Source organism: Camellia sinensis, unplaced genomic scaffold (genome assembly GCF_055761805.1).
Source record: "Camellia sinensis isolate YWXY unplaced genomic scaffold, ASM5576180v1 Unanchor1, whole genome shotgun sequence".
NCBI classification, from domain to species: domain Eukaryota; kingdom Viridiplantae; phylum Streptophyta; class Magnoliopsida; order Ericales; family Theaceae; genus Camellia; species Camellia sinensis.
Genome location: NW_028128987.1, coordinates 5,576,675 through 5,596,893, shown reverse-complemented (window position 1 = coordinate 5,596,893; position 20,219 = coordinate 5,576,675). Strand labels below are relative to the sequence as shown.

At 35.3% G+C, this 20,219-nt stretch overlaps 1 protein-coding gene across 3 annotated transcripts in view; it reads left to right on the top strand.

Annotated features, from left to right (window-relative positions):
• Positions 1 to 20,016, top strand: part of LOC114256471 (PH, RCC1 and FYVE domains-containing protein 1) — a 29,524-nt gene extending 9,508 nt beyond the window's left edge. For 2 of the 3 annotated variants that reach the window (XM_082910843.1, XM_082910842.1), the window contains exons 3-10: positions 5,701 to 5,787; positions 7,035 to 7,124; positions 13,357 to 13,437; positions 13,588 to 13,782; positions 13,920 to 16,037; positions 16,779 to 16,925; positions 17,798 to 18,183; positions 19,509 to 20,016. In XM_082910843.1, coding sequence (XP_082766969.1) covers positions 5,701 to 5,787; positions 7,035 to 7,124; positions 13,357 to 13,437; positions 13,588 to 13,782; positions 13,920 to 16,037; positions 16,779 to 16,925; positions 17,798 to 18,183; positions 19,509 to 19,641 — 3,237 coding nt within the window. In that variant the 3' untranslated portion in view covers positions 19,642 to 20,016. Of the gene's footprint in view, positions 1 to 5,700; positions 5,788 to 6,059; positions 6,165 to 7,034; positions 7,125 to 13,356; positions 13,438 to 13,587; positions 13,783 to 13,919; positions 16,038 to 16,778; positions 16,926 to 17,797; positions 18,184 to 19,508 lie in introns of those variants that run through there. The other variant, XM_082910844.1, reaches the window with a different exon arrangement.
• Positions 20,017 to 20,219: the final 203 nt, after the last annotated feature.

Sequence of the window (20,219 nt, the reverse complement as noted above, 5' to 3'; positions counted from 1 at the left end):
TTGATGTTTCCGCTTACACAACAATATTGCTCAAACAACTTACCAAGTTCATGAAGATTCACATCTTTATCGAGTACAAAATTGTCTCATGTTCCTTGTGTAGATGCCCGAAATTTGCAGGCACCCTTGCTTATCTGGGTACTCTACTTTGACATGTAGTTCAATTCTACATTCCCTACAAACAAATACAATAAATAAAGTACTTTTTTTTTTTATTGAGTTAGGAAAATGAGAATAAAATAAATAGCTATTTTTAAATATATATATATTTGTTTGGTTACCCATAAAAGATAAATATGTTTAAATAATTTCATTTTTCTCTACTTGATAAACTCAAAATTTGAACATACCATTCGAGTTCAAAAAATATGGGACATCGTTCAAAAAGAATAAAGAAATCAGCAAAGAACAACACAACGGAGAGAAGGTTACCACAGGAGGGCTTCATCGATGAGCTCCTTTCGATTTATAGTACCAATAATAAAAATGTTTTTAAATGCTTTTGGGCCATCAATCTTAAAGGCTTGCAAATTTTGCAAGTATTGCCTAGACAAGGAGAAACAATAAAAATAAAAAATTGATAAACGAAATTTGAGAGATATTAACCATTGCAAGTAGTTGGCTTACAAGCCTATTATCCGTATGGTGTAATCCCATAGCTGCCCCTCTTTTCTGCAAAAAAACCAAGAACATATTTAAGACATGATTTGCAATATACATATGGAACCAAAGAAGACCACGCTCACTCTCTCTTAATGCTTATGATTACTTTCTCATTGTTGCCTCCTCTACCCTTTGTTTATGGTTAGGATTTTTTATCCTAAAGAAATTTAAGATTTATGTTTTGGCAATACCTCTCTTCACAAAACTTAATATGATGATTTTTTATTCAAAGTGTTTTTTTTTTTCCTTGTTCATTATCTTCTTATACATTAACATGATTCATGATGCTTGTCAAGATATGGAGATAATGTTGTTGAATTTTTGAGTTTGAAAATGGCGACTTTGGGATGCTCAAGTTGGCTGTTATCTCATACATAGGTTAGCACATGTGTAATAAATAAGCTTTAATCAACAACATGATATAAGATTAAAATATCAAACTATAAATACATAACATCAGATTAGTTTGAAAATAATACCATAATTTGAAACTAATACCATAATACAGAACATCATGACACCATAAGTTTTCTCCCCCTGTGACATTATCGAAAGGAAATTATGGGTCAGAATCTGGAGGAGGAGGAGGAAGAAAATGATAGGGATAAATGGTATCAAAAAATAGATAATCAAAACATATATATGCATATACAACTCGCCCGCGTCTCTCTTTTTCCTTCGATAAACGAGTTTGACACACGGCCTCACTTTTGCGTCATTGGCGGACAAAAACAGGCCTCAATTTGTACTTGCCTCGGCTCCCTCTCCCTCCTTGTCTTCTTCTTTTTTGCCTTCTTCTTAATCACACACTCTTTTATTTTCTTCTTCACCATTCTCTTCTATCTTTTCTTCACCACTCTCTTTTGTTTTGTCTTCCTTATCGAGAGACAAACAAACTGAATGGAGGAGGCCAAACCTCAGTCTGTTCGCTTATATTTCTCTGCAACTCATTTCTTTGACACGTCTCACCTCTAATCCATGGCTTTCTCATCCCGTCCCCTCACTCTGTTTCTGGACCTGAACGATCTCATAAGCTTTGCTGGACCGAGTGCCCCTACTCTTACTCTTCCTGTCATTCCTCTGCCTAACCTTCTTATGATGTCGATTGAGCAAATCATGGCAGCTCAATCAAACATTGAAGCCAATCATTTCACACTGACGTCCTGTATGGAGACGGTGACTGCAGTCACAAAATTGGCTCACCGATTGCAGAACAGGACGAGTGAGCTCCATCAGTTCAACGCCCAACTCTCTCTGCTCCAACGCATGTACAAGGATGCGCGAGCAGAAATAGGCGCACTGAAGGCCAAAAATAAAGAGCTTAAACAAAAGACCACCTCCATGGCCCGATTTGGAGCAACGTCGTTCTTGGCCTTTGATAGTCAGCAGAGAGTCGTCGCTCTCGACGAAAGCATGGGGGCAGGGGCATCAAGGGTAGCCCAAGGTGATAAAAAGAAGAAGAAAATAATGGAAGAGGCGAGTAAGTAAGATCGGCGTATGGCCGGAAAAAAATGAAGAGTTTTTTTTTTGTATTATTTTGATCGGCGTGTGGCTGAAAAAAAAAATGAAGGGTGTTTTTTTTTTATGTAAATATTTGTATTTTGATTTATTTTTATTTTTATGTTTAAGTACTGAAAAATGAAATTAAAAAGCAGAAAAAAATAAGAAAATTAAATCCAAACAAAAAATAATAATGAGAAAAAAATAAAAATAAAAGAAATTAAGCCTAATAGCAAACTAAAAGCATCCGTCCGCTTAGTTAGTTAATGCGGATTGAGCAGGCCATGTGGGTTGGTAGGCGGATACAGATCGATTTGGCGGTTTGGGCTTTACTATTTTAGGTTTTTTAAAAAATTATTTTAGAGTAATTTTTTTTACTATTTTAGTCCTTTTTTGTGTCTAAAATTTTTTATAATTTAAATAAAAGCCATAACTTTCATATTTCATAAATAGTTAATATTATTATTAAATAAAATGTCTTTTTTTAACATACAAAGGATAAAAATATAATATCATTTTCTGAAGGAGGGTTTGCAGATAGGTTGGGTCGGGGGGTCTTTCATTTGCCATCCGTCTGAACATAGACAGATTTGGAAAATTTCTGTCCTACCACCTAATCCGTTTAAAAATCTGGTGTATTGGGTCGGGTCGAGTCGGGTCAGTTTGGCAGATCATCCGGGTCCGTGAGCACCCCTACTCACTAGTATGAAATTTTTATTATTCTAAGTTCTAAATATGCGATATTAAATTTCATCCAAGTGAACGTGAATTATGTACATTGATCCAAACATTTGGATTGGATTCCAAATCATTTATCCTCTTTGATCTCACTTCAAAATTGGTCCAAGTGTATAATATTGTTAATGCTTTTTCTAAAATAATTAATATGTTCTAGAAAGGCATTTTATCAATCTTGTTGAACACATCTTTCTGGAAGCATTCAGATATATGTTCAAAACTAAGGTGTGTGTTCTATTTATGGATACGTTTGGGTAGTATAAGCCTCATATCTAGGATATTCTCAAGTTTTGGTGCCTGCTATCGAGAAAAGATGTAGTGCAGCACAGCTTTAAGAAACTTAAGTCAAGGCTGCTTGTGGTTGGTGTCTGGGTGGCTTCCTAAGTTATGATCCTATAATGTGGAAGCAACAATTGAGGTTTTGGGGATTTGAAAGGACTTGTAACTTGCTAGGATTTAAAAGTTCCTGCGTGCTGGATTTTGTAAACAGTGTGCTAAAATTCTTAAAACATTGGCTAATTTTGGGGGCTCTGGTGTAGAATTTAAGGCCAAAGGGAGGGGAAGTATTTAGGTTGGTTAGAACTTGTTTGGAAAAGCTTTAGCGGCAGAAATTGATACTATTTTTATTTTTATTTTTGGGTAAGTAGGCACTTTACTTCTCAACTTCTACCTGTTTCTAATTTTCTTTAATGGCACATATGATCTTGAACAATTCGTCCAGCTTAGTCCCCATTGGATGAGGGTCTAGGAGGGGGAGATTGAGCATAGACTTAATCTTTGGCATTATTTGCCCAAACTGGTGGCCCTTTAGTTCAAGCCCACAACTTCAAGGTTGATTGGCTGAGTTTTTACCAGTGAATATGTGTCCCCTTGTACATATAATCTTAGGGTTTTAAAAAGTGTTACGTAATGGTTGTGGTGGTTACCGCCACCCGTTACGGCCGCTACAGTGGTGTGATGGAAATTCATGTGTAACAGTTGTTTTGGTGTTATGTAATGGTTGTAACGGTATGTTACACACTTTTACAATATTCTAAATATCTTTCTTTTCAAAAAAAGAGACAAAAGGTTACAAAAAAAAAAAAAAGAACAAATATTCAAGTGATCTAAGCTCAAATAAAAAATCTTATATACATTTTTTTTTCTTTATAATTTATTTTTTAATATTTATTTCATTACTTGGGCGTGTAAAATAAAAAATATATAAACAGTAGTTGTATTTATTTTTATAATCATTTTATGTAATATTTAATTGTAAATATTTTTTATTTTGTTACTGTAATGTGTTGCATAAAAAATGCATTGAAAAAATAAAATAAAATCAGTAGCTCAAATTTTTTTTTTTGTTTATGACACAATTTTTATTTTTATAATCATTTCATTTAATACTTAATTGTAAATAATTTTATTTAGTTAGCTATAAAGCGTTATCTAAAAAAATGCTTCAAAAATAATTTTTGTTTATGGCATAATTTTTATTTTTATAATTATTTCATTTAATAATTGTGAACATTTTATTCAGTTAGTTCAGGTATTGGTCAAAAATAATTTGTAGACATTTAAAATTAATTATTCTTAAAGTCATTAATTATTGAAATAAAATGTAAAAAGTTCCTTTTATAGTGATTTAAAAATATGAAATATATTAGATCATAGTTAAAAACTAACAAAAATTGATCAAAATATATTTTAAATCTCAATAAATGTGACTATGAAGAAAAAAAATATATGCGTATCAATAGTTTTTTTTTTTAAATTGTGTGAAAAATAAAAAAAAAAATTGCACGCTAATGTAATGAAATAAAAATTATAAAGTAAATTATAAAGAAAAAAAATTTATATAAGAGTCTTTCTTTGGACTTGGATCATTTGAGTATTTGTTATTTTTTTGTAAGCCTTTTTTTTTTTTTCTTTTTTTTTCCGCGTAATGACGCTATTCAGAACATTGTAAAAGTGTGTAATAGACCGTTACAGCTGTTATGGTACCGCCATAGTCGTTACGTAACATCAAAACAATAGTTACACATGAATTTCTGTCACACCACTATAGCGGCCGAAACGGGTGGTGATAACAAGCACAACCGTTACCTAACGGTATTACGGAATGGTTGCAGCTACCTTTTAAAACCTTGTGTAAACCCCAAGGGGTTGGCCTAGTGGGTACAACTTGGGGCTTGGGGGTGTGCTCCCTCCAGGTCTCAGGTTCAACTCCAACTAGGTGCTATCAACTCCTTGGGCCACGTCCGCTGGCTTTACCCGAGATTTGCCTGATTCACGTGGAGGGGGTGCTTTGCATGAGTCCCGGATTAGTTAAGATGTGCGTAAACTGGCCCGGATATCCGTTCATCAAAAAAAGAAAAAGAAAAAAAAAACACTTATAAATCTTTTACTTTCAGATTATCACTGTCCAGAATACTGGTATTATTATTATTATTGCGAGAAGTTTTCAGCTAGTTCCTTATGCATTGAAAAGAGAGATAAGAATGAAGAACCACTTAGACACCTGCAGAGGGGTCTTACTGCATTGCACCATAACTCAATAGAATAATGTTCCTCGAAGGTTGATGTTAAAATCCTATGGATATTTACTGAGTAACCATGAAGATTTTACAGGATATACAATATGGCTTCAACTTCCTTCTGCATCCGCAGTCTTTGTAACTACACATTTGTCCTCATCATCTCAATAAAATTTTTGCTACTTTTTTGATCTTTAACCTATTACTGTGACTTTACCTTGAACATAGGCAAATGTGCTGAACTTGTTTAATTTAGGTTTTTGGCTGATCTTTACAACAGGCCATTACTGCTCTCAAGAAAGGGGCATATTTGCTCAAGTATGGAAGAAGGGGGAAGCCTAAGTTTTGTCCCTTCCGACTGGCAAATGTAAGTTTGTTTGATGTTTCTAGATATCTATGTGCCTTTTGTACTTCTGTTCATTTATTTGACCACCACCACAATCAACTGCAGCAAGAACAATCCTACTATTAAATTTATATTATTTTATGTTGGTGCTACTGCTTTTGCATTTGCATTGCTTTTTACCTGTTTTTCTTGTAATGATAACCTGGAGTTTTTAATTTATTATTATGTTGTTTTTAAGTTCTAGAATCTGTAGTTGATATATCATTATTTATGTCCATACTCCTATTATAGTGACCCAAAGATTAGTTATGTCTTTATGCAACTATTTGTCAGTTACCTTTCAAAATGTCAGAGTATTGCCGCGAATGCATGCAGGATACTGTAGTCCAAAACACAAGGTGATACTTGTAAATTTGGTAGCTTGTTTCTTAATCAGCAATGGCATCTATTATACCCATAAATGTTTGTGATCTTGCTAACATCTGAATCTTGACTGGAGCCGAGGACCATTTATAATAATTATTCTGTTTTTGATAATTTATAAAAAGACGCTTTTTTTTGCACTGTACTATTTGGTTGAAATCTTGCTTATGAACATGCCCAAAATGTAGGCAAAAACAAAAACATGGTGGTGATATGTTTAAAATTCAGTAGCTTTTATGTTAACTGGTTGTTGTGCAGGTTAATTATAATTACTCAACTGGTTTATGTTGGCAATTTTTCTTATTCGTTGTTACTGGGATAGGAATAAATCTTCATGTTGATTGGTGGTTGTAACTCTAACCTCCGTAGTGAATTACCTTCTGTAGCTGTTTTGTACACCACGTTTCTCTGGTTGGCAATCACATTCTATCATGCCAAATATAATATTTATTCTCACAAGTCATGTGAACCTTTTATGCTTTCACTCCCACCATTTAACGCCTTATTGCCTTGCCTAATTGCAAAAGAGGTTGTTGAATCACTCCCCCTAAACTATAAGATGGAAGCAAACTGGCTTGTCAGAAAATTGAATGCGAATGCTTGATGAATCGTGTTGTTTTATTTTCATTTTGACTTTATGTAATACAGGATACACATATTTCCTCCTATATATAATTGTCTTATGTATATGCTTACTTTTATATTCATTTTCGAATTATTTTAATACTCAATCACCTGCCATTAGTTGTGTTATTGACAAACAATAGCTTCCTTGATTTGTATTTCACTGAAAGTAGAGTTTCACTGCTAAAATTATTTAGAACCTGTGGTGTTATTGCTTTCAGGATGAATCTGTACTAATATGGTTCTCGGGGAAAGAGGAGAAACACCTCAAACTAAGTCACGTGTCTAAAATCATTTCAGGGCAGCGCACTGTAAGTTTCTTGCTGTGATGACAATATCATTGTATAACTACTCTATCTACACTTTAAAGCTTGTGAAGGAATAGTAAATATTCATTGATGTCGAAGTCTACAGTGGGGCTGAGTAGAGCTTAGTAGCAGGAATCGTTGAAATGGGAGACGATTCTCGTCTAGAATCACGATTCAGCGATTCGTAGCAAGATTCGTGATAGAATCACGTCTCCGTCAAGATAGAATCGCGGATCTAACTAGATGGGAGCGATGGCGACACAGAAGGGGAGAGAGAGAGAGAGAGAGAGAAACCCGGCTGCGAAGAAGCAGCTACTACTGCTAGGGTTATGCTGCGAAGAAGAAACATACCAGGCTGCAAAGAAGCATGTGAAGAAGAAGCAGCAGCTGCTAGGGTTGGGAATTATAAACATAAGAGTTGGCCTTGGGACTTTTATTGGGCTTGGGATTTTTTTTTAGACTCATACAAACATTTGTATGGGCTTGTAAGCTATAAACATAAAAGTTGGGCTTGAGAATTTTTATTGGGCTTGGGATTGTTTTTGGACCCATACAAACATTTGTTTGGGCTTGTGACCTGTTTTATTTATTGATTGGGTTACTAGATGATTTGTTTGCATCATAAATAGGAGAGTTGGGCCTGGGATTGTTTTTCTTCTCCTCTCCCTCTCTCTCCTTTTATTTTATTTTTGTAATAAAATAAATAAAACAAATAATTTTTAACAAAAACATTTTAAAATAAATAGATAAAAAAATTAATATAAATATTTTAGAATAAATATTTTATAATAAATGAAAAAAATCGAATAAAAGTATATAATTATAATACTTTAACATATGATTTTTTATAGTATTTTTTTTTAAAAAAAAATTATAACATATATTTTCATTATCATTAGAGGAAAAAAATATATAATCTTACAATATATTTTTATGTATTATATTATTTAATATATATATATATATATATATATACAAACGCTCCCTACCAACGCTTCTTGGAATGTCTACGATTCTCCGATTCCGACCCCGCTCCCGCTCCCGCTTCGTGCTACTAAGGAGTAGAGTGTTAGATTGCCGAAGTTTTACATAATCCTCATCTTATTGCAGCATCCATGAGAAATAAATGGCATACCTATTTTTCCACCATTCTGCCCTAACTAATGTAATTTGGTACCCTTGAGTTCTTTTACTCCGTGCAGAATCTGTTTGTTTATTGCACCATTGTAATTGATAATGGTTTTTGTGTGCTTGGATAAGTTGTGATAATGTAATAATCGCAGTTCCCCAGTGCTATGCTAAGAAGCACGGACATTTCTATGGAGGAAGCATGTAATGTCGGACATGACACTTAGCAGATGCTCTTAAAAGTGTTCCGACACTTTTTCAACGTGCCTTAATTAAAATTTTAATTTGTAATATTGGGCACTTTACAAACACTTTTCGGACACTTGGCAACAAGAATGAACCATCCAATGTGATGAATCTTTTTATAGTAATAATGTTAATGCAACTTATGCACTCTAAATATGTTTTGAAACATTTATAAGACTAATACATCGCGCATATTTCAATGTTCTACAATTGTTTTGCATTCTCTAGAATGCAATTACTACGTGAATGATATCTTGATGTTTTATTTATGGAATATATGCCTTTTCAATTTAATTAGTGTTATGTTACTTTTTTCCTATTACTTTTGAATAAACTATTCATATATTTGACATATAATAAATTAATAAAAATATAAAATTTTAACGTGTCTCAAGCGTATCGTGTTTTGCATTATTTTTTTTATCTTGTTGGCTTTTTACCCCGCTCTTATTCATTTTCTAAACTCGTCTACTTTTCGATGTCATCCTACTAAATTTCTCAATTATATGTTAAATTAGATTCTACTTTGATGTACGTTTATCACCACCACTACCTACCCAAGAAAAAGATAAAAATCTCTTTTTGGACTATTTCACTTTAGTTGTTGCAAATTGGCTTTCAATGTTGCTAGTGTATAAATTGTCATATGATGCAAGCCAGTGTAAGGAAAAAGATCAAAATAGATCTCCTGTTGGACTATTTCACTTGTAGTAATTGCAAATTGATTTGCAATGTTGCCAGTGTATGGGGCAAATAGCCTTACCTATGTTGCAAGCCAATGATAGACAATGGATCACTATAAATTTAGTATTGAAATCGAAATATCGTAATGTGAGATATCCTTTTGAGTTCAACTCAATTTAACTCAACTCTACTCAACTCAATTAAGCCTCGTTCCAATTATTTGGTGCCAGCTACAGTAATCTCGCCATAACTTAAACTAAACAGCATGCTACAATATCTTTCCTTACTATCGTAGCCCATGTTAAGTTTAGTCTCTCTCTCTTTTCCCCGCACATTACTTGTAATCTGAACATCATCACTCTTCTTTATTAGTGCACTTATTGATCATTGTTGCACATGGCCAAATTATCCAAGTCAACTTTTTGTGCTTTTTGTGGATCCATTCATTGATTCCTAATTTTATTATTCTCGGTTTACCATGCATCCATCTCAACGTTTGCATTTTAGCCACGATAATTTTATGAACATGTTTCTTAGCGATTCAACATTTTATCTCACAAATCATGGTTTTTGTTGTTGTTGTTGTTGTCAAACTAAACCAAACCAAACCAAACCAAACTAAACCTTGTGTCCCACTTAGATGGGGTCGGTTACATAGATCATTTTCTATCATTTTGCTATGTCAAGGGCTATATAGTTAGTTAAATTAAATAAATCCATATCCTTTTTTACTACCACATCTTATGTTAGTTTAGGTCTTCCTGTCCCCTAATATTTTCATCTATAATGATTATATCACTCTTTCTTACTATTGTATCTGCAAGTCTTCGTTGTAGGTGTCTAAACCACCTTAATCTATTCTCTGTCAATTTATCCTCAAGTGATGCTTTTTTTTTTTTTTTGGGGGGGGGGGGTTGTGAATAATCCTCAATTGATGCTACTCCTACCATTTCATGATTTTTTCTTGGACTCCTCAATAAGTTTAGTATTGGTTGGATATGTTCATCTGATAGAATTGTCCTAATTTTTTAAGTACTCTTCCACGTAGTTCATCTTGCTTTAATTGGAAATAACATCATTGCTAATTTTTTCTTCCTATGTATAGCATAAATAATTTTTTTTTTGATGTAATGATTAACTTTTTCCCTTAAGAAGACCACATGCTTTTAATAATTTTCAAAAGGTCATACGAGTTTACATTTCAATCTATAAACATGGGGTAGAATGGTCATGATCTTAATCTTTTTTCTTTAGATAATTAAAAGCATGTAGCCCTTGACAGAGCAAAATGGTGAAAACAAATTCGTATATCTGACGCCACTAGAGTGAGACACAAGGCTTACTTTGGTATTATTAAAAGCATGTGGTCTCAAAGGGAAAAGCTTTGTCTTTACATCAGGTAATTTGGTCCAATTTATTTGTGGCCATGTAAGAATATGATACAAGCGGAACTATATATGTAGTTTAGGCTCTTGTATGCTTTAACTATATATATATATATATTTGTTGATCTCCATTCCGTAGCCATCAGTAATATATCTTTTAAATTTCATTTTTTAAATCTTTTAATAGGATTAGAGTGATTGATGATATAAGTTCTCCAATCATTTAAAGTTGACAGTGTGTCGTACTTCGGTTCATTTGTTTTAGTTTGCAAACAATTGGGCTACTGTTGTTTTATGGTGACATTGTAATATGTTAACATCTTTTTCCTCGAAGTTATGGAAAGAGAATCTTGTTTCCCTTTTACTGTCCAAACAAAAATTTATGCTGCTATGAAGTATGAGATGCCAAACAAATATTTCTGTTATACTTACTGGTGTGAATGAATTTTTTCTGCACTTAATGATTTAATAACTAAACATTTAACTTATAAAAAACGTGCTTATTTTTTCTACACCCTCCCTTCTCATTTTACATGGCCTTGTTAAATCTGTAATGTGGAAAATAACTTTGTTTATACCTTTTGAACAGTCAAATATTTACCTATTAAGTCATGTGTGCGAGGGTTTGTGGGCAGTAAGGCATGGCGCAAAGCATGTGACCTTGGCTGTGGGGCCACCTATACACCAAGGCTTTGGGTGTAAAGCTGAGCAGGATGCCTTGAGTGTTTCAGTTAAAAGGGCAGGAAAAAGTGCATGGCATCAAGCCCTGAGACAAACTTACCTCGCTTGCAATGGTTAACAGTCCGAGTCAAACAACATACAGTGGTTTGTTCACATAAGCTTAGGCGATTTTAAGGGACATTTGAATTATGTCAATTCTTGCTAATAAGGCACAGTCTTTCTTCTGTGTGTTTAGGGCCAATACTTGAATTTCTAGTAAACTGCGGGTGTTGAGGTTGTCAATTGCCAGGATGAAAGCATTGCTCCATGATCTTGCTATTATAGGCCATCGGTTGCAAAAAGCTTGACCTTTAGGCACAATCTCTTGGTTGGACAACCTTATATTCTATTCTAGTGGCCAGGATTAAAGATTGGACATGTTTTTCTTTGTCACTCAGCTGCGATCATTATCTCATTGTATTTAGTTTCTTATTCTAATATAACCTATTCCGATCATGGGCTCAGAATAAGCATGGGCCTCCTTAGTTGTTGGGCTCAAGGACATGTGTTGCTTAGTGCAAAACCTAAGTGAAACAACTTGGGAAAAATTGCAGCCTCCATGATATAACCTATGTTATATAGGAGCACAGTAAAATATAAAGATTAGGTTATAGATTATGGTGGGTTAGCATTGCTAAGTGTTGGATTGGATAGTATTTTTTATTGAATGTTTGTTTGTCAAACTTAACTAGACAGGCTTTCTTTGAGTAGAGCTGATCGTCAAAAAAGGACTTTTATAGCCGTAGTCGAGTACTTGGGATGTATGCTTTCTTGACGCAATTGATTGTGTTCATCTCATTTTCTTATTGTTATTGAATTTTATTCCATGGCAATATCCAACAAGGCAATTTACTCTTTTATGAGATTATATAACATGTCTAACAAAGGTTTAGAATACTGGGATGTTCTAAATAAGTGCACTTTTTGACTTTTTATGAAATATAGGTTGGGTTTGAAGTGATGTGGTAGAGAGGTGATAGTGACTTAAATAGGATAGTGACTTTTGACTTTTTTTGAAGATGCCAAACTTAGCCAAAGTGGGGTAAACATCTCAAATGGATAGTTTTTCTACAAGCTTAAAAAACCCAAAAAAACTAATCTTCCCTTTGTGTGCAGTGGTCTATTTTGATTTTGACCTTCAATTTGGATTATTTTACTTTGGATTGACATAGATTCAATCATATCTTGGACATGAAGTATATTAAAACGAACTGGGATCGCAAGAGTTTTGTTGACTTAAAAAGGAATCTAAAATAGAAGGTTCCTTGCTGAGTAGTATTAGGAGGCAATTCTTGTGGAATATCAAAAAACATAGGAAATTCTGGGTAGTTCATAATGTAATTAAGGAAACTTCACAGAAGACAAGGGCACCTGGTATTCACTGCTATTGAAAAATAAATTATGTGGTATAAGGAATATAAGTCTAAGGAGTATTTGTTGATACCTATCAAAAAAGGAAGAAAAAGAGAACTGATTGATTTTTGCATTTGGGTTTCTTTCTTTGAGGCTGGGTTGGGTAGACAGGGTACAAACCTACTTTCTGGTTTTATTCACATGAAGTGGCTTCCCTTGACTCAAACCTGTTCTCAAGCTTGACATCCTGAGCTTTTACCATGAAATGGCCATTTGTTTCTTTATTGTTAATCAGTGTCAAAGAAAACAGTGACCACCATAAAGTAGCCATTTGATAAACATTGTTCCAGGATACTTGTCCTTTATATTGTGGTATGCAAAATGTTTCGTCCTTAAGATGAAGTTGCTACATGCATGACCTCTATTTTGCTTGTAGAGTTGTATCTCCCAACACTTTCCAGTTTGTCAATTTATTAAACCATGCATTTGCTGAGGCTAATCTAAAAGCTGATTTAAGATCCAGAATAATGCTAACTTATGTAGAAGTCAAACAATTGCTGTGTGCAACAATCTTTTCATTAAGTTTGTTTTACAATGGTCGTGTGAGTAGCTATTTGTAGACTTAGTTTCAGCTCTTCTAATAAAACATAAATTCTTCCTGATATGGACTGACTAAATTACGGCCCTAAAATTTGATTTCATCGTGTAATATTTTTCAGCCAATCTTTCAAAGGTATCCACGGCCTGAGAAGGAGTACCAGTCCTTCTCTCTTATATATAACGACAGGTCGCTGGATTTGGTAAGCATCTCATTTGACATATCCATTTCCTTCTTAATTTTCAGTTGCTGCAACGATCTTCCTAAAATACCAATTCTCTCCTGCTATTTTAGAGTTGTATAGATAAATATTTTACTCTATTTGTAATTTGGTAAATGACTTTCATTCCAGATTTGTAAAGATAAAGATGAAGCTGAGCAATGGTTTATTGGTTTAAAAGCATTAATTTCACGTGGCCATCAACGGAAGTGGAGAACAGAATCAAGGAGTGAAGGTATTCCATCTGAAGCTAATAGTCCCCGAACATACACTCGAAGAAGTTCTCCTTTGAACTCTCCATTTGGTAGTGGTGATAGCTTGCAGAAGGTATGATTTCTAGTTTTGCACACATGCAGAAAGTTCACCTTGAGACACACATAGGCACGTGTATGTAAAAACAAATGCACATGGACACAGTTCTCCTTAAGAATGCCAGCTAAGAGAATCTTTGTTGCTCAATTCAGGATAGTGATCAGCTTCGCCTTCATAGTCCATATGAAAGCCCCCCCAAAAATGGTCTGGATAAGGGATTTTCGGATGTAATATTATATGCTGTGCCACCCAAGGGTTTCTTCCCCCCGGACTCTGCTAGTGGTTCTGTCCATTCTGCATCGTCTGGAGGCTCAGATAGTGTACATGGTCACATGAAAGCAATGGGAATGGATGCTTTTAGAGTAAGCCTATCAAGTGCTGTTAGCTCATCAAGCCAAGGTTCTGGTCATGATGATGGCGATGCCTTGGGGGATGTTTACATTTGGGGGGAAAGCACTGGGGATGGTGTTCTCGGTGGTGGACTTCACAAGGTTGGGAGTTGTTTTGGTGTTAAAATGGACTCGTCGTTGCCTAAAGCATTGGAGTCCGCCGTAGTGCTTGATGTTCAAAATATAGCATGTGGTGGACAACATGCTGCCTTAGTAACCAAACAAGGAGAGATTTTTTCTTGGGGGGAGGAATCGGGTGGCAGGCTTGGGCATGGTGTAGATTCTGATGTTTTGCATCCAAAGCTCATTGATGCTCTCAGCCAAACAAACGTTGAGCTTGTAGCATGTGGTGAGCACCATACTTGTGCTGTAACTCTTTCTGGTGATCTGTACACATGGGGCGAAGGCCATTTTGGTCTTCTTGGGCATGGAAATGAAGTGAGTCATTGGGTCCCAAAAAAGGTGAATGGGCCTTTGGAGGGTATTCATGTTTCATCTATCTCCTGTGGGCCCTGGCATACTGCTGTTGTGACTTCTGCTGGCCAATTGTTTACTTTTGGTGATGGAACATTTGGCGTTTTGGGTCATGGAGATCGAAGAAGTGTTTCAATACCCAGGGAAGTTGAGTCCCTTAAGGGTCTTCGGACTGTACAAGCAGCTTGTGGTGTTTGGCATACTGCCGCAGTTGTAGAAATCATGGTTGGGAATTCAAGTTCCAGCAATTGCTCTTCAGGAAAACTGTTTACTTGGGGAGATGGGGATAAAAATCGACTTGGACATGGTGACAAAGAAACAAAACTTGTGCCTACCTGTGTTGCTGCTCTTGTTGAACCCAACTTTCGCCAAGTTGCATGTGGGCATAGCCTGACTGCTGCACTCACAACTTCAGGCCATGTCTACACAATGGGTAGTCCTGTTTATGGCCAGCTTGGAAATGTTCAAGCTGATGGGAAGCTCCCCGCTCGTGTTGAAGGAAAGCTCATAAAGAGTTTCGTGGATGAGATAGCTTGTGGAGCCTATCATGTTGCAGTTTTAACTCAAAAAACTGAAGTTTACACTTGGGGCAAGGGAGCAAATGGTCGATTGGGTCATGGTGATACAGATGATAGAAATTCTCCTACTTTAGTAGAAGCTCTGAAAGACAAGCAAGTCAAAAGCATTGCTTGTGGTACTAATTTTACTGTGGCTATCTGTCTTCATAAGTGGGTTTCAGGGGTTGATCAGTCTATGTGTTCTGGTTGCCGTCTGCCATTTAATTTCAAAAGAAAACGTCATAATTGTTATAATTGTGGACTTGTTTTCTGTCATTCGTGTAGCAGCAAGAAATCACTTAAGGCATCTATGGCGCCGAACCCCAACAAACCTTATCGGGTTTGTGATATTTGTTTTAGTAAACTGAAGAAAGCCATTGAAACTGATGCTTCATCCCAGTCTTCTGTGAGTAGAAGAGGTAGCATGAATGAACTAATTGAAAAAGACGAGAAGCTGGATTACAGATCTCGTCCTCAGCTTGCTAGATTTTCCTCCATGGAGTCCTTCAAGCAAGTGGAAAGTCGGTCTTCCAAGAGAAACAAGAAACCAGAATTCAACAGTAGTCGTGTGTCACCTATTCCAAATGGGAATTCACAATGGGGTGCTCTTAACATCTCTAAATCATTTAATCCAATGTTTGGCTCATCCAAGAAGTTTTTCTCAGCTTCTGTACCTGGGTCCAGAATTGTATCTCGGGCAACGTCGCCGATATCAAGACGACCGAGCCCACCTCGTTCCACGACACCAACACCTACTCTGGGTGGACTTACCTCTCCGAAAATTGTTGTGGATGATGCTAAGAGAACAAATGATAGCCTTAGCCAAGAAGTTATTAGATTAAGACAACAGGTACTAGTATTATCTTGCTTGACAGTCATCTGCTTCTGTAATTTGTTGGCAATGTTTCTTTCAATTTGAAGTTTGATGAAGCAATGGGAATAGTGGTGTACTAATAGGTGGAAAAGGTGAAGGAACAGTGCCTAATAATCCATAGAAACAAAGTTTTTTTTATAAATGCCTTTCTTTTCTTGGGATGACTGACATTATGGGAACGGTTAGGCTGTTGGTGTCCACATCTTTTCTTTGGGTTTGTGTGTGCATGCAAACGAGTGCATATATACACGTTCTGGTGAATATATGTGGTGATACATGGTATATAATCCAAAGTTTGTGTTGTAGGAGCTGGTCTATGAAGTTCTAAATGAAGTTCAAGAGTTAAATGCAAACCTTTTGAACTTTAATTTGTCCTCTTTTTTTTTTTTTTTTTAGCTTCTTTTGTTTACTTTGGCAAGGGGCATAGCTATTTCTCCAGCCATATCTTCATCGGCTGTAAGTTTAAATGTTTCTCTAAAGAGGATTTCCTGGTAGTTAATGATATAAAATTTAGGATTAAAAAGGTGGAGTTAACTTCCAATCTAATAATATGAGTTGGTATTTGGTTAGAGAACTACTCGAAAAGATTTTCTCTGATGTATAGAAGATGTGATTTGTCTGTAGACAAACAAAAATCTCCTTTTCCCATAATTTATCACTCAGTTTCAAACAATGTTGGACTGTTCTTTTGTGTTGTCTGACCAATCTTTACCTTAGGTGGAAAATCTTACCCGGAAAGCTCAACTTCAAGAAGTAGAGTTGGAAAGAACTGCTAAGCAGCTAGAGAAGGCAATGGCAAATGCAGAGGATGAAGCAGCAAAATGCAAAGCAGCAAAGGAAGTGATCAAGTCACTCACTGCCCAAGTAAGATGAATGCTTATTGTGTGCATTAATTGTATATGACAAGTGCAATGATTGATTGCATGTCTTATCAAAGAGGACATCCAGTTTAGTCCCAATTGGATTGGGTCTGGGAAGGGTAGATTGGGTACATACCTAACCTTTGGCATTATTTGCACAAAGTGGCTGGCCACATTTAGGGTTTTATGGAGCATATAGGTTTTTCACAACTTTTCCCAAGTATGACAGAATGACACTCATGACAGCAATAGCAGGATAACAAAACTGTGTTAAATGTTCCTAAGAAGCATGTGAAAGTAGCTGATCATTAATGCTTGAATTCACTTTTTATGTCTTTTTGTGGTTAGGAAATTAGAAAATTTGAACGAACTTTTTATTCCTTGACAGTTAAGTGGCTTCTTTCCATTCATGCTGTGGCTTTATATGAATTCCCCTTCTTATTTGACCAAAATAAGGAATGCTAAGGTTATTTGCACAATAAAATGATGACTTATTTTGAGCAAAAAAACTTTTAATGGAGTTTGAACATTCTGAAGTATTATTGGACCATGAGCAATAGGTTGGTCCTATGTGGAGGGAAATAAATATCTCAGTTGAAGATCAGGCGTATGAATCTGATCCACGGGATTAAGGGAATGGGGTATTTTCTGTCTCAGACACATGAGAGAGAGAGAGAGATCTCACTTATAAGTTTATGCTAATAACATTGTCAGTAATATAATTTTTTTTTATTTATTTGAAATGTCTTTATTTGAAGATATTAGTGGTCTGCTATTGTCTTCCATTCCCATTAGCAACAAACTTGTTTTCTCACTACTTCTAAAACCAATTAGTGAGGCAACTCATTCATTTATTTATTTTTGTATGCAAAATAGCTGAAGGAGATGGCTGAAAGGCTGCCTGTGGGAGCATCCCGGAATATAAAATCACCTTCCTTTGGTTCCTTTGGCTTCAATCTCATTTCCAACGAAGTTCCTATTGCTTCTATTGATCAATTGAATGGTCAAGCAACATTCCAAGAACCAGATTTGAATGGATCAAACGGCCAAGTGATTTCTAATGGGTCAATCACTGCTGGTAACCGCAGTTCAGGCCACAACAGACAAGGCCAGTCAGAAACAACAACCAGAAATGGTGGCAGAACTAAAGAAGGTGATTCTCGTAATGACAATGAATGGGTTGAGCAAGACGAGCCAGGTGTTTATATCACGCTTACCTCCTTACCTGGTGGTGTTAAAGATCTTAAACGAGTACGGTTCAGGTATGTTTGTATCTATTTTTCTCCAAATATCATTTTAATCAAACCTAGCTTCTTGTGCTTGAAATACCTACTAGAATCTTTTGCAACTGCTACACAGATATTTTTCTATGCATAAAGATTGAATTTAGGTAAACTAGTGATGATATAAATTTAATTTAACCCAGGGACCTAAGAAACACGGACACTTCTAAGAAGGTGACGTATCCGTGTCGTGTCCGTGTTGGACACCGACACTCTTTGGACACTCTTAGGACACGTGTTTGACACTCTTCAAAACGTGTCCTAATTTTTAAATTTTTTTAAGCAGCCGAACACTCTTTGGATACTTGGAAGACACACATGTCAATCCCATAAACACACGTGTCTATCGATTGGATACATGTGAAACTAATTATAAGTTTAAACAAAATAACTTAACATACAATAATAAAACAAAAATCATATAAATTTATAAGAATTAGTATTATATTGCATTTTTTATTATCTTTGAATGATATATTAATATATATAACATATAATAAAAATATAAAATTACATATTTCACGCGTGTCCCCTACGTGTCGTGTCCTTCTTTTGTTGAAAATTAACGTGTCAGCGTGTCCGTGTCGTATCCGTGTCGTGTCACGTGTCCGTGTCCATGCTTCTTAGCCAGGGACTGATTATGTGACTTGAATTAATAAGAGATCAATTGGCAGTCATTGACATGGATATGGTGATTAATGGAGTTGGATTTTCTTGAGTTCGACAAAGGTTTCTTGTATACCAACCATATTTTGCCACTTCCTTTTTATTCTAACAATATTCAATCGTTCATAGAGCCACAAGAAGAGCATAAAGTCTTACTGTTTTCCTTTGTTGCACAGCATATTGGAAGTTAAACCTCATAGTTATTGGTTGTTAATGATAACTTCATTTTGGGGCCAGTTTGGTAACGTTTCTTATTTCTGTTTTTCTGGTTTTGTTTTCAAAAATTTTGAATACTGTTAATGAAAATAGCCTTGGCCATTCTTACTCTGGCAACTCCCCTCTGGTTATTCCATCCTCACCCCCCTCTTGCAACTCACACAATATGTTTTCTTGTTTTTGTTTTGGAAATGTGTACCAAACATTTTATTTGCTAACTTATTTTTTTTCCTTTTTTTTAAATAAATGTTTTACAAAAATATAAAATAAAATAAAATAAATAAATAACACGATTCCTTGCTTTGGAAATAAAAAAAAAAAAAACCAGAAAACTAGCAATGATACCAAATAATGCCATATTTTGGTAAAAGAAGTTTGATAAGATATTCATTTTAACATGGCCTATAACTGTTTGGATGCAGTCGGAAGCGGTTTAGTGAGAAACAAGCGGAACAATGGTGGGCGGAGAACCGGGCAAGAGTATACGAACAGTACAACGTGCGCATGGTTGACAAGTCAAGTGTGGGTGTTGGGAGTGAGGACTTCGGACATTGACTGACACATTGAAATGTTCATATGTAAAATCAAGAAGAATATCTTTTAAAATTTTTTGATCTAAATTCCTGGTTGAGGAAGGTCTTATTGATCCATTAGTTTGGCTATCATGTTACCAAGGGTTGAGGGAAGGTTTGCTATAAAATGAGAGAAGTGGAGGGGTTTGATTGTGTTTTCTTTTCTATTTCCCCCCTTAAATTTTTACGACTTGATTTTGCATTTTAATTTTTTTGTTCCCAAAAAAATGTGCTTTGTGTGGGGGGGATTGAGGGTGAGAAATGTACATTCTTAATAGGTTGATGGCTCTTGTTGAAAGCAGTTGCCGTGTAAATTTCATAAGCGAATGCATCTTCACTTCTATGCTTTTCTTTCTCATTTTTTCAGTTGAGTCCCACTGATATATCATAATTATTTTATTTTATTTTTACTTGGGATGGACAATGCAATGTTTGGTACAACTTAATAGGGTTATAGCTTTTGTCTAAAAAATATTTGGAGCCTGTCTAGTATTTTTGGTGCAGTTTTTGATGCAGTTATTGTTTACTAGTTGAGTCCAAAATTACTTAAATAAGCCGTTA